At 39.3% G+C, this 13,528-nt stretch overlaps 1 protein-coding gene across 1 annotated transcript in view; it reads right to left on the reverse strand.

Moving 5' to 3' along the window:
• LOC148009523 (tubulin alpha-6 chain) overlaps positions 1-13,528 on the reverse strand; it is a 125,529-nt gene that overhangs the window by 79,241 nt on the left and 32,760 nt on the right. The window contains exon 3 of the mRNA XM_087672681.1: positions 8,187-8,416. Coding sequence (XP_087528807.1) covers positions 8,187-8,416 — 230 coding nt within the window. The remainder of the gene's footprint in view (positions 1-8,186; positions 8,417-13,528) is intronic.

The raw sequence follows: 13,528 nt of genomic DNA on the forward strand, positions 1-13,528 counted from the left end.
CCTTGACAGACATGCTGTACAATATTCCTTTTACTTTTCCCAAAGCCATTTATTTGTTCCCGCCTAAAGGCTCCAATGTAACTTTATTGATTCCCTCTCCACTCAACCTCTGAGCGGGAAACCATATGCTCATCTCCATTTACCTATAAAAGGGTCTCATTTGTAACTCTTGTAACATAAGCTATAAGCACTACGCAATACAAGCAATCTGAGCATTACTTCAAGAGAGCAAGTCTCAAGCAATACCAAGTCTTCATATCTTATTGTCTTGACTCTTTCCCTTCATACCTGCGCCACTGCTTACTGGTCTATACTCTGTAACGTTTCATCTGAGCTTTCATCTGTTACTTCCGCTGTCGTTCAATTGTTTCCGCTGTGCACTCTGGTGAGTTGGTATCAGAGCAGAGTATTTTCATTCCTATACTTGAGTGAAGTGAGGTAGTCAGTGACAAAACGAGGCATAGCTTATTTGTAAGGCATTGAGGCTTTGTGTGTGCCGTGTTGCCGTGTTTCGAGCACTTCCGTCCTCTTACGTCCAGTAAACCCTTTAAATGGCTTCCAAGCAAGTCGGGAATGCGTTTTCTTCTGCTTTCAAGCATCTCTCAGAACGCTACAAGTCTCTTGGTAACTCAACCCAGTTCGAAGTGGATTCTTCCAGAAATTGGTGCATCTCAAATATATGGGGAAAATGGCATCTTCAAATTCAAGGCATCTACCATGTTCATTGAAGACCAAGGTATTTTAACCGTTGGGGACTCTCTTTCAGAAGATCAGCATGTGAATTTGCTATCACTAGTTTATCCCAAAATCCAAAAACAACAAAACAAAAAAGAGGGACCACCTAAGAAGTCTTTTGTTCCCTATTTCATTTGGAGCTTTTTTGGTGAAGTAGCCAAGTACATGCTTTAAGTCTGTTCTGATAGTGAAAGGAACAAATTCGACAAAGAACCGAAAAGCTTTTATGGCTTTAATCATGGTGAGGATTTCTCTTTGGTATGAAGGATAATTTTTCTGAGTGGGAGAGAAAATCCCTGAAGCATATCTGCATGGGTGAAGTGTGATTGGGTCTTTTTCTTCTTCACATAGACATGCGCCCCACCCGGCATCAGAGGCATCCGTATACAGAATCAATGGATGTCCAGAGGGCAACCTTAGGGGTGGCAGATTACTGATGAGCTACTTTATATACTATACATCTATAGTGTGTATAGAATCCCAATGGAAGTTGTCTTTCCGTAATAAGGGATATAAATCCTTTGTGTATTTTGCAATATTAGGTGCCGAGGAATTAACCCAATTTAAGCAACCTAAAAATTATTGTAATTGCTTGACTGATGTGAGAGTGTCTGGCATGTCCACAAGTTTTTTCAAGACATGGTCTTGAAGTCTGATCTGTCCCTGTGAAATTTCTATACCAAGAAAATCAATAGTAGATTGAAACATGAGGGACTTGGTTGGTAATAATACCATGCCTGAGGCTTCAACTGCAGTAGCAACCTGGGATAAATGATCCAGATGATCTTCAATAGTTTCAGAAAATATTAAAATGTCATCTATATATGTGAGACAGAAAGGAAAATTCGCAAAAATTGCATCAGACCACTCCTGGAATTTAGTGGGTGCTACTTTAATGCCGAAAGGAAGGACTGTCCATTGGTAGTGTCCATGGGGGACACAAAAGGCTGTCTTCTCTCTGTCTTCCTTTTTGAGGGGCAATTGCCAAAATCCAGATTTAAGATCAAACTTGCTAAATACATTAGCCTTTTTTATCCTCTTTAACAATAGATCTTTTAGAGGGATAGGATGACCATGGCCAATGAGATATTTGTTTAATGGTTTATAATTTATAACCATTCTTTTCTTGCCACGTTTTTGTTCGGAGTGCTTGTTGACATAGAAAGCTTGGCATGCCCAAGGGGAATTTGTAGGCTCAATCAATCCCTTTTCGAGCAGAGATTGTATCTCTTCTTTACAGAGCATTAAATCTTCTTCCTTCGTATCTGGATGTACTGCCTTGGTAGGAATTGCATTTGGCTGTATGGGTAGAGAAATTGCATATTTCTGTCTTTTCTCCTTGTACATCATTGGATCGTCATGCATGAACTGTTCAAGCCTGTGTTTCATGTGAATGATCTGTTCTCCATACTTTTTCATTTCTTTCTGTAGCCAAGATTCTCTGGCAATTGCTTTATCTAGACCAGTTGTCTCTGTGATTGAGTAGACTGTTCGACCAATCCTACGAAGAAGAGGTAATTCTGCTGTCCGATGTTTATAGGTGATGCCAAATTTGTTGGACCAAAAGGTGTATGGGACAAGATATTGTAGGATATCCGTGCCGATAAGGAGATCATACTTCATTTGGCGCATGAGCTGAATTTCTATAGGTACTTTGATCTTATCAAAGTGGAGATAAGCTTGGGTTACATGGATGAGTGTAATCTTTTTATTGTTAGAGAGTTCTACTATAATAGGTGTGGAAACCTTTATACATTTTTTAGGGAAGAGCTCAAATGGAGCAATAGTAAGGCTCGATCCTGTGTCTAAGAGAGCATCAACATGTAAAGAGAATTGTGGCATATTTTTTAATTGTACACATACCATTGGAATAGGTCCACCTGTGTCTAGGGCATTGACTTTGAATGCTCGTTCCTTTTGAATTCGGATCTGGTTGACTGGTACTGTGGAAGTAAGCATTCCTTGAGAGATGGAAGGCATTTCTTGTAATTTCCTTAGAATTCCAGTTGTACTTTCTGGTTAGAGAGAATTCTTCTGTACACTTTGCATAAGGACTTGATTTCTTGTTGCATTTGAAAGAATGCATTAATCATTTCTTCTCCTGTATTTCGAGTAGCATTTGCTATAGATTGTAGCAGCTGAGTTGCAGTCCTTGGCTGATGTAGACTTTCCAATTTATGTGGGATGAACATATTTGCCTGAGTTTTTGTTTCTGGACCCAGAGTTCCTGGTTTGGGCAAATCATAAGGGTTAGAGAAAAATTCTTTTCTTATTTTTTCCTTTGTTTTTTTGGTTTTGGAAGATGTTGTTTCAGTATCAGAAGTATCTGATGATTCAGAAGAATCATCTTTCTTTTGTTTGCCCTTAAGATCTTTTGGATAGGAAGTAAAGGCTGAAGCCATTAGTTTTGGTTTTCTTCCTCCGGAGAAATAAGACTTATGTGCATTGACTGGATGAAAATTGTGTGCAATGATTGTGTCTTCATCCGTAACTTCTGTTGCATCAGAAACAGTGTCACATTCTTCTTCTTCATCTTCTTTGGTTCCTGCTTCTTCATTCGTATTGTCTTCTTCCTCAGCAGTGTGCCATGAGGTGGAAGAGTCTGTTGTACCAGAAATGTCTGAGCTGGAAGAGTCTGTCTCAGATGACTCTATCTCTTCGTCATTGTCACTTTCATTGGCACTTTCTTGATCAGAACCAGTATCATACTCACTATCATATGAGTATTCTGTTTCAGAATAGCTGTCATATGAGTAACAGCTGTCATAGTCAATGTGATGTTGCATCATATTGACTTTGGCTGCCTGTTCTTTCTTTTTTGGGCATTTGTTCGCCAGATGAGACGAACTTCCGCAGATAAAACATTTCAATTCCTTTTTCTTTGTTTCATCTGTATGGTCTGGTGTGTACTGTGATTTTCCTTTTGCAGATTTGTAGGATTTTCTTGAATTTCGTGAGTATCTTGAATACTTTGAATATTTACCATCTTGTTTGTTGAAAAAAGACTTACTATGAGAATAGTTTCTGTGATACCTGGGGAGATGGTGATGTCGGTGGTGACGATGTCTGTATCTTGGAGTATTGTCACGTGTAGATTTGTCACATCCTAGATCCATGTCAAATTTGTATACTTTCTTGCAGATGGATTGAGGAAATCTCTGGTTGAGTTGTGTCATCTTTTGATGCTGGCAAACTTCTTTCACTGTCTGCTCTATAGTCTGTATAATCTGGCCAACACTATCCGTGAAATCTCTGTTTTCATTTTTCATTTTCTGTTTACAGTAGAATGGGATAGGTTCTGGAAATGAGCACACAAGATGTTCTTTCATAGTGTTATCATGAGCTCCTAATCCTTCATACAATAGATCCCGCATATATATCAAATATTCTTTATACAAGCGAGGCTCACAACACCCAATGTATCCGGGTAATGCAAGTGGAATGTCTAATCCCATGTATGGCAGCATAGGCATGATGCCCGGGGCACAAAGCGGACCATATGGATATGTATCGGCACCCCCAAGGACTGTTGGAGCACAAGGATTTGGTGCTGGTCATGTAGGTGCTTCAGATAGTACTGGTTTTTATGCAAATACAACCAATGTACCCTTTTTGCAGTAGCTCATTTATGATAACTTGATTCCCGTATGTCCGCCAAAGAACTATGATGAAAGTGGCAAAAGTGTGAAGTTTGAGCCTTTCAGTGGTACACAAGATAGGCTGAAAGCACTTGTCTTTATTCAATAACTTGATGCAGCCTATTCTGGAGGCAACTTCACATAGGCATCTAAGATGCGCAAGGCAGCCACATTTTTTAAGGGAAATGCATTGCAATGGTGGTGTACACTTCTTATTCAAGGGAAGTCACCTACCACTTGGGTCCAATTCAAGTAAATGTTTGCTTCAAATTGGTTGACAAGTACCTTTGAAGTAGACATTATCACAACTTGGAATCAGTTGAATTCCAAAGACTGCAAGAACTTGGATCAATATAATAAGAAGTTTTGGGATGCATTGTTACCAGTTACTTCTTATCGCACAACCCCTCCATGAGCAAGTGGAGAAGTATATTTGTGGTTTGCCAAAGGGTATTTGAGATTTTGCATTAAGTCCACTATTTCTAGCATATCTCACCTTATAGAAACTGCTACTACATCCAACACATTGCTGCATGAAAAGAATGCAGGATTCCACGATGATGATGTCAAGTCACATGTCAAAGAGGCAAAGGCTGAGAAAAAGAGTAAATCTGAAAATAAAGCTGAAAATTAGGGCAAATCTGAAAATAGGGCTGGAAAGAGGAACAGATCCCAGAGAAAGAGTGGGAAAAATGATGCACAACGTAAGGAGCTGATGGCTGCAAATAAATGCTATATTTGTGAACAGGAAGGGCATATGGCACGCAGCTGTCCTAATAAACAGGAAGCTGAAGGATGATAATAAGGAAAAGAAAGCCAAAAACACTCCTGGTTTAGTGCTTGATGTAGTGGCAGATCAGCCTAATCAAGGTAGTACTAAACTTTGTAGGACATGGGGTAAAATCAGAGATCAGCATGCATTGATTTTTCTTGATCCAAGGGCACAGTCAAATTTCATCTCTCTTGATATGGAAGCCCGTTTAGGCATCAAAGAGGTTGAGATGGGGCCCATGGGTGAGATTGGTATGGCATGCAAGGGACATGTAGAGCTGGTCACTCCTATCATTGAAAAGCTTCGTTTCACATTCAAAATTATGTGGACAGCGAAGAGTTTTTTACTGCTCCATTGGAATGATGTGATGTCTTGCTTGGTATGCCTTGGTGTCATCGTGTGCATGCAGTGATTGATACTCATGATAAGATTGTGACCCTCTTCAGACTTCCATAGAAACAAAGTTCATACTTTGCATGTAAATTTGAAAGGGGAATCTGTCCCTATTGTATTTGCTTCTGCTATTTCCAAAGTAATGAAAAATAATCTTTCAGCTTACTTAGTTTTCACTAAGGATAAGCAGAAGAGAGCAATTGATCATCATACGCGTGCTTTGCACTTTTTTGAGGGTGATTATGTATTGCTGCGATCTGAAAAGGCACAGCTGAAAAAAGATGAAGGGCAAAGAGGGAATGTATCCAAAGCTGTCTATGAGATACTATGGGCCATTTCAAGTGTTGGAGAGGATCATTGATACATGCTATAGACTGAAATCACCTCCACACTGGCGGATACACAATGCCTTTCATGTGAGCTTGCTTAGACCTTTTCATGGAGATGTGCCAAAGGTTGCATCTGCTGAAATTCAACTGGAGGTTGAAGAGCTCGATGAAATACTCGTACCAGAGCAGATTTTGACACACAAAGAGAGGAAGATCAGGGGTAAGGGTTCCAAAAGGTACTTGGTGAAGTTTCAAAATTATTCACCAATGGATGTCAAATGGATGGAGGAGGAAGACTTGGCATACCATCCTCAGTTGTTACAACTTTACCTTAATGCTTTCCAATTAGAGCCGACTCGGGCTCAATCAAGTTCAGCAGAGCAGAGGTCTAGAGTATTACCTGATGCTTGTGAGGAAGCTAGCACCTCCGCTCCTCAGTAATGGACAGCTCTAGAAGTAGTGGATCTCGAATGTATTTAGCATTCATTCAGGGTATTGTAGCTGAACAATATGTTTGCCAAGAGATCACTATTCAGTGTACTAGTCACTATATTTGGTATGCAGATCGGTATGGTTTTCACTGCAACTCTAGAGTCTGTAACTGTACATTTGCATCCGTTATACTCAGTGTGTAATCAATTATGCTTGGTATGGCATTGGTTATGCTTGGTGTAGCATTAGTTAATGATAATCAGGGGTTGATTATCGAATGTTGGTTTTCAGCATATGACCATTAAAATTCAGTGGTATTCAGCTGGTTTTGTGGACAGCAACATGTCTTGTGATCCCATTGATGTTTCAGCCATGGTTTATGCTTGGTTTTCACTATACTATGGTTTGGTTTTGCCAGATGAGTTAAGCTCATGAGAAACGGACATGTCACATGACAATCTGACAATGTTTTTGAGATTCTTTGTGAGTCTTATGTTATGTTATGTCGGCTAGTAATTTTCAGCATATGTTGGGCATATGGAATGGTTGAACAACAGTGCGCAATGTTGTGTTGACTATGATGCCCTATGGAAATTCCAGTGTAGTACTTTGCTTTTGATGCATTTTGCAATGCAATCGAGGACGATTGCAACGATTTCAAGGGCCAGAGCTGTCATGAGGACATGTATTTTTGAAACCTCATTTAACATGTGGATTAATTTTTAATCACATGATAAAGTAAATGTTGCACATGTGAGGTGCAACTGGGATTAGAGTAAATTTACGAGCCCAAGACCCAAGAAAATCAGGGGATGTCAAAGGCAAAAGTTGCTATAACTTATGTTGCAAAGATACTTGGTGGTATTTGGTATCAATTGTTAGCCTAGGTCATTCATTCGGCCACAAGTGTAAGTTGGTGCCAAAAGAGTTGTGGCGTTTAATCGTACCTAACGTTGATCTAATGGTAAAAGATGGCACAAAGAGACTCGAGAGTGGAAGATGCCTAGCCAATTTAATTATTGGCCAATCTGATTATTTTTGTCGGCACCGAAATAATTATTAGATTAATTTTCAGTAATTAAAGGCTGAAAATTTATATTTAATTATGGATAATGTTGAAAAAACCATTTAGAAAGGCTGCCCCTTTGCCAACTTACCCATATAGGCTAGTAAAAGGCCGAAGAAGAGGAAAATCTTAAAAAATTAGCAAACCAGAGTTATGACATTGGGTAATTTCCTGCACAAAAGCACATAAAAAGAAAATGGTACAGTATGAGAGACATTTAGTCTCTCAAACTAGTTTGAACACAGGGAAGTGCATTAGAACAACAGTTGATATCCAATAGATGTGTCTCCACATAAAACAATAAAACGAGAGACAATATGAATAAGAGTCATGCCTGCACTATACCAGAAGAAAATAAAATATGCTTCTCCTTTGCTTTAAATCAGTTGTAGTTAGCTGCTGCAACTAAATTGCTTTATCTTGAAACAATTGGAGTAAGGAAGTGCAAACATTTTTGGACAAAGCTCTCAATTGACTCATTACAATGTTACAAATGTATTAAAAATTAGTTTGTCACTCAGAGAACTCATTGGAAAATCAATCATTAAAAAGGCCTTCGCTCTCATTGATTGCTTTCATTGATCAACCTTACTGTTTTCATCAAGTGACCTAGCAGGCTCATTGGGAGAACTGTTAGAACCTATTTCCCAACAACATCAAACATATAAGTACAAACACAAAGTGTGCACATAACCTTGAAACAACTCAATGACAAGGTAGTGCAAACATTTTGGACACAGAACTCAATTGACTTATCAATGGTCCGAATTTTTGAAAATTAGTTCAAAGTCACTCAAAAAGCTTAATGTATAAGCAGTTACCTCAAGGCCTTCACTATTCAAGATCATTGACTGCTTCCGTTGATCAACCTTACTTCTTTCACCAAGCAACATAGCAGGCTCATTGGGATTGGACTGGACACCTAGCCCCTTGTTTGCATCGTCAACAACTGCATTAGCTTCAGCAGCAGTGCTCTTATTGCTGTCTGTGGATTGCGAGATTCCCCTACGTCTCAGCTCTTTCATGAAGAGTGTTTCTGCTGGCTCCTCCCCTGCAAGTTGTTAACTCAGTGCAACTTACTCTTTATAACAAAACGATTATGCAGTTCATTTGTGGATTGTACATGACTTTAAAATGCATAGTTTGCCAGGAGTGTTTGGGCAGCACTTACATATGAACATCACTTTTCTTATTGATCTGTGCAGCATTAATTTGGAATTAAACTAGATAGAAATAATTGATTATTACAAGCTTAACCAGGTTAAGTAATCATAAGCTTTTATTGTCCCCAAACACATTCAAGAACTGCCTCACCAAGGATTTGAGAGTTCTAAAGAGGTTCCAAGCTTGGACCTCTTGAAAGTTAGATTTGCAAGACAGATATTCACAGAAGACTAATTAAACAGAAAGTTAAGTCATAGTTAGCATGCATAAAACTCAATAAGCTAGTAAATACTGTAACTACAATTTTGCAGTATTGCTTGATCACACTTGACAAATATGTTGCACGACGATCATGGAGACTTACACAACTAATAAACCTTTCATAAGATAGCCTTGCAGTTGCCTACCTAACTCATCTTTCTCTTTACGGCTAAGCAAATAGGATTGCTAAGAGAGAGGATGGCTACTATCAAGATTTCTATCTTGCAGTCAAGTGTTCCACTATACACAACCACACGAGCGTGCACATGCACAGATCTTTTGTGAAACCACTGTTCATTTCATCATCAACACATAAAATGTACAAGGAGAATATGAATAGACTTCCTAACAAGGTCTATTCAAAAAAACAAAAATACTAGTAGAAAACAGCTATGTAGGAGATATCTAAATCACCAGCATGGCAGCCATCATGGAAGGATTGCTGCAGTTAAAGTCGAAAGTAGGTGTATATCTGAAAAGTCAAATCTCCCAAAAAGCATGATTTCTTTACTACCAATTGGTGGAAATCCAATTTAAGTAAACTTTGGAAAACCAAATTACCTTTTTAAAAAAATCAATTGTTGTATGGGATAGAAATTGGCAAAATGCCGCATAGCCTATGCCCTCTGTTTGAGATGTTTGCATGTTAATGAGATAGTGCCACATTTATGATGGAGCTATCCAAAAACAATATTGTTTTTGGATCGCCTTTCTCATTCATTGCTGGTCAATTCAAGCTAAAATTCTGGAAAATTCTTCTAGTTCTCTGGAAGATTTTCGCAAAGTCTGTGCCGATTTCAGCAAACACTTACTTCAACATAACATGGACTTCAGCAATGAAAATCCACCTACAACCGAAGTTAGAGTACTCCTACACCACACATAAGTTGGAGTACTCCTACACCACACATGACACTTGTTGGCCCCACAGCCTGGCACCCCTTTCAATGTTTCTTTAGACTATTAGTTACAAATGGCTGTATTTTCAGCAATTTCTCCAAGCACAACTAATCTGCATGCGCACAATGATCTTGTCACCTTCAATGTTGGCCTCTAAACAACTGCAGACTATTCCAAAATGTGCATACACACTTCCACCTACCAAAACTCTAATGATGACAGCTAGCATTTGAACCCAACTTCGTAGAGCATTTGCCTTGACAATTGTCCTACCAATGCCCCATATAATCACACACTCTTTCTGTCATACGGATGTGTATTTTTAATGCTTAGCTTTGGCATTATTAAGTTGTGCACATGTGAGGTGCACATGTAAGTGCAAGACAATGACAATGGGTGAAATTGAAAGTTGTGCAAAGTTATGCTCGAGAGCCCTGTCAATTTGGGTCTAGGCCATTGATTGGGCCATTAAAATGTCCAATCATGACATTGGGGACGGTTAATTAATGCTAGTCCTGGGCCAATGAATATTTGGAACAATTAAATGTTCCATGGGGGTTAGAACATAAAATGTCAATGGGAACTAGCTAGTTCTTAGGCAAGCACAAAGGATTGATTAACTAGTTTTCAGAAATTAAATTCTGAAAAAGAAATTAATTAAAGCTGGAAATTACATTTGGAAGGCTGCCAAGTGCCAAACTTTCCCACGCAAGGCTGAGAGAGGGCTGTTGGGGCCAGCTAAGGGTCATTCCAGTCATTGCAGAAGCTAAGAGAGAAGAGAAGCGTTGTTCTTGCATTTTCCAACCATTGGTGATCAACCCAGCCATTGGAGACAAGCAAAAAGCTGCCACTAGCAGATCAAGAAGCCATAGGAGGCAAGCAACAGCCACAACAAGCTGTCTACAGGCACGCGATAGTAGATTTGGGGTCCACTGAGACAAGCAACTACATTTGGGGGCTCTCGTTTGATGGCGGGCTGTAGGTATTCAGCCATTTCCAACAAGGCAACAGTAGATTTGAGCAAATGTTGGCAACAAATTTCTTTCTCCTCCGCTTCCTCTCTCATCTATTGATCCTCAATTCTCATCCATTTCTAGCTTCAGTGAAGAGTAATTGAAGAAATTGCTACTTAACCCTATTTTACAACAGAAATTAGGGCTTCTCAGCCATAGATGAGCCCATTCTACATTTATTGTGGTCCACATGCAAGAGATTGAAGACCCGATTCAACTAGAATTGTGGGACAATCAAAGGGCACATTGAATCCAAGAGTTGCCGGTCATGTATGATGAGGATTGTATTGAAGAGTGAAGGAGATCAATTGTCACAAGGATGTAAAATTTTAATACTTTACTTAGCATTTGTAAAAGTTCATCAAACATGCAAAGGTGACTTACACATGTGAGGTGCAAACTAATTATTTCATCATGTGGAAACTAGGACCCCGAGATATCAGTTGATGCCAAAGGCAAGGCACTTGATGTCAAATTTGCACCTGGACTAATTTATTGGCTACTAATGTCAATGATGACATTAAAGACTAGGCATTATTTAATTAATTCGTTGCGGCTCTACGGGGCCATAACTACATAGAGATACTTGGGAGACAAATTGGCTAGTGAAATTTGAGCACTAAAATTATTATTAAACTAATTTTTAAAAACTCATATTCTAAAAATCAATTTAATAAGCTGGATAGTGCTGAAAAATGGGATTAGAAGGTTGCCACTTAACAAAACTTGCCCTTGCCCATGCAAATGGGAAAGACATTTTTTAGGCTGAAAGAGAGACAAAGACAGAGAGAGAGGGTCATTCCAGCTTTGTATAAGCTGAGAGAAAGAAAGAGAGCTTCCATTGCTACTGCAATAGTTGACAAGTCATTTTTAGCCGGTAGCAGACCCTCCAAAAGCTGGTGACATATCCAAAAGTGACTATAGTAGTCGATAACAACGGGCTCTTTCAACAATGCAACATCATATTTGGGTTGTTCCGTAAGTGGAAACAGCTTTCATGGTTGTGTAGACATGGCAACAATTGATTTATTCCATTTTCTCAAGATGGCATTCTGAATTTGCTCTCTCTTCAACATTCACTCTCATCCTCCAGCCATCTCTTAAGTAATCTCAGTAAAATCCAGCCATTTGAGTCATTAGAGATGGAGATTTTGGTTAATCTTTGATGTCGAGATTTTGGTTAAGATTTTGGTTAATCTTTGATAAACCCTAATTTACATCAAAAATTATAGTTTGATAACTACCTCGAGATGCGAGTTCAAAATTAAGAGCCTAGGACTCAAGTTCCAACAGGTGAAATTGAATCATTTCAAGAAGATTCAAGAGACTAGCCAACCAATACCAAATTTCGGGCTACATTTGTTTAGCAAGGAGTAGAGTGAAAGCCAATCCCCGAGCAAACCAAGGGGCAAATTGGTTTGAAGGCTTATGTCGTGGGCATGCAATGATCAAGTGCACAGATTAATTCTTACTCATGCCATATGAATCCACAACCCATGCGAATGCACCATTAATAGGACATCCTCGAGTCAACCATGCGAACTCGCCCTTGCCATGTCATCATAGAACCTTCTCCTCAATCTTGCCAGTGCCAGCCTTAGGAGCTCAAGGAGTCGAGACCTCCAAGCAAGTACCTTTGAGCTCCAATTCTAGTTTTTGTCTAGTCATAGTATCTAGTCTTGTCTCTCATTATACTCCTGTTGTCTTGTCACCTCGTCATCTCGTAGTATGAGATCTTGTCTAGTACTGTGTTGTATCTTATTCATCCTTGTCGAGGGAGATCCTATAATTCTAATATCTTGTATCCATACCTACGGTCTCAAGTTATGGGATCCTTCATATCCTATCGAGTCGTGTTGTCTAAACCTATGGTTCTAGATTGTGGAATTTTCAGTATCTTATTAAGTTATCATTGTACCTTGTGCCCCTACGTGGAATTATCTTGTAATCAGAATTCTTGTAACAAATCTTACATCTAGTCAAGTCTCTCGAGTAAAATCTAGTGCTCCCATAACAGTTTGACAAGACTCCTTTCTAGCCCTACTGAGCACCATGGACGCGACCCTTGAAAGAATTATGGCCTCCCTTCAAAATCTCCAACAACAACTTCAAGACTTGAATGAACGACAAACGCAACTTCAAATAGAACACCATATGCACCTAGGCCCTGCACTTCAAGAGATGCAAGACTAGATCCGAGACTTGCAGAACAATAGAGTGAGTGATCAGATGATTTTGCGTGTTTATCAACCCCCAACAAGAGAACCCAAGATCAACATGCCAAAGAAGTTCCATGTTGACCGTTCAAAGTTTCCTGCAACAAGTAAAGCTCTATATCCGCATGCAACCAGATAGGTATCCAGATGACCCTTCCAAGGTGGGATTCATTGGCACTTTACTTTGTGGTCAAGATTTACTATGGTTCGTCCCAATCTTGGAAAAGAATATGCAAGTACTTCATAACTATGAGGCATTTCTTTGTAAGCTCACTTTCACATTTGGAGATGCAGACACTAGTCAAGTAGCAGAAACAAAACTTTGGAAGCTACAACAAGGTAACCGCCCCCCGCCTTTGCTTATGCATCTCAATTTAGGCAATTAACAGTGACCTCACTTGGCATGAGGAGTTCTTTATCAGCCAATTTAGATGGGATCTTCGAGATGACATCAAAAACCTCATGCTCACTATGCCTAAGGCAAAAACACTCGACGATTATATCATGTAAGCCATCCACTATGATAATATATTGTTCGAGAGGAAGCAAGAAAAGCAAGAAGAATTAAGGCCTCGCCAATGGAACCCAGCCCCAATCAAAGACCCAATC

Source organism: Lygodium microphyllum, chromosome 30, assembly GCF_053477565.2.
Source record: "Lygodium microphyllum isolate KBCC chromosome 30, Lygodium_microphyllum_v1.1.10, whole genome shotgun sequence".
Taxonomy (NCBI): Eukaryota; Viridiplantae; Streptophyta; class Polypodiopsida; order Schizaeales; family Lygodiaceae; genus Lygodium; species Lygodium microphyllum.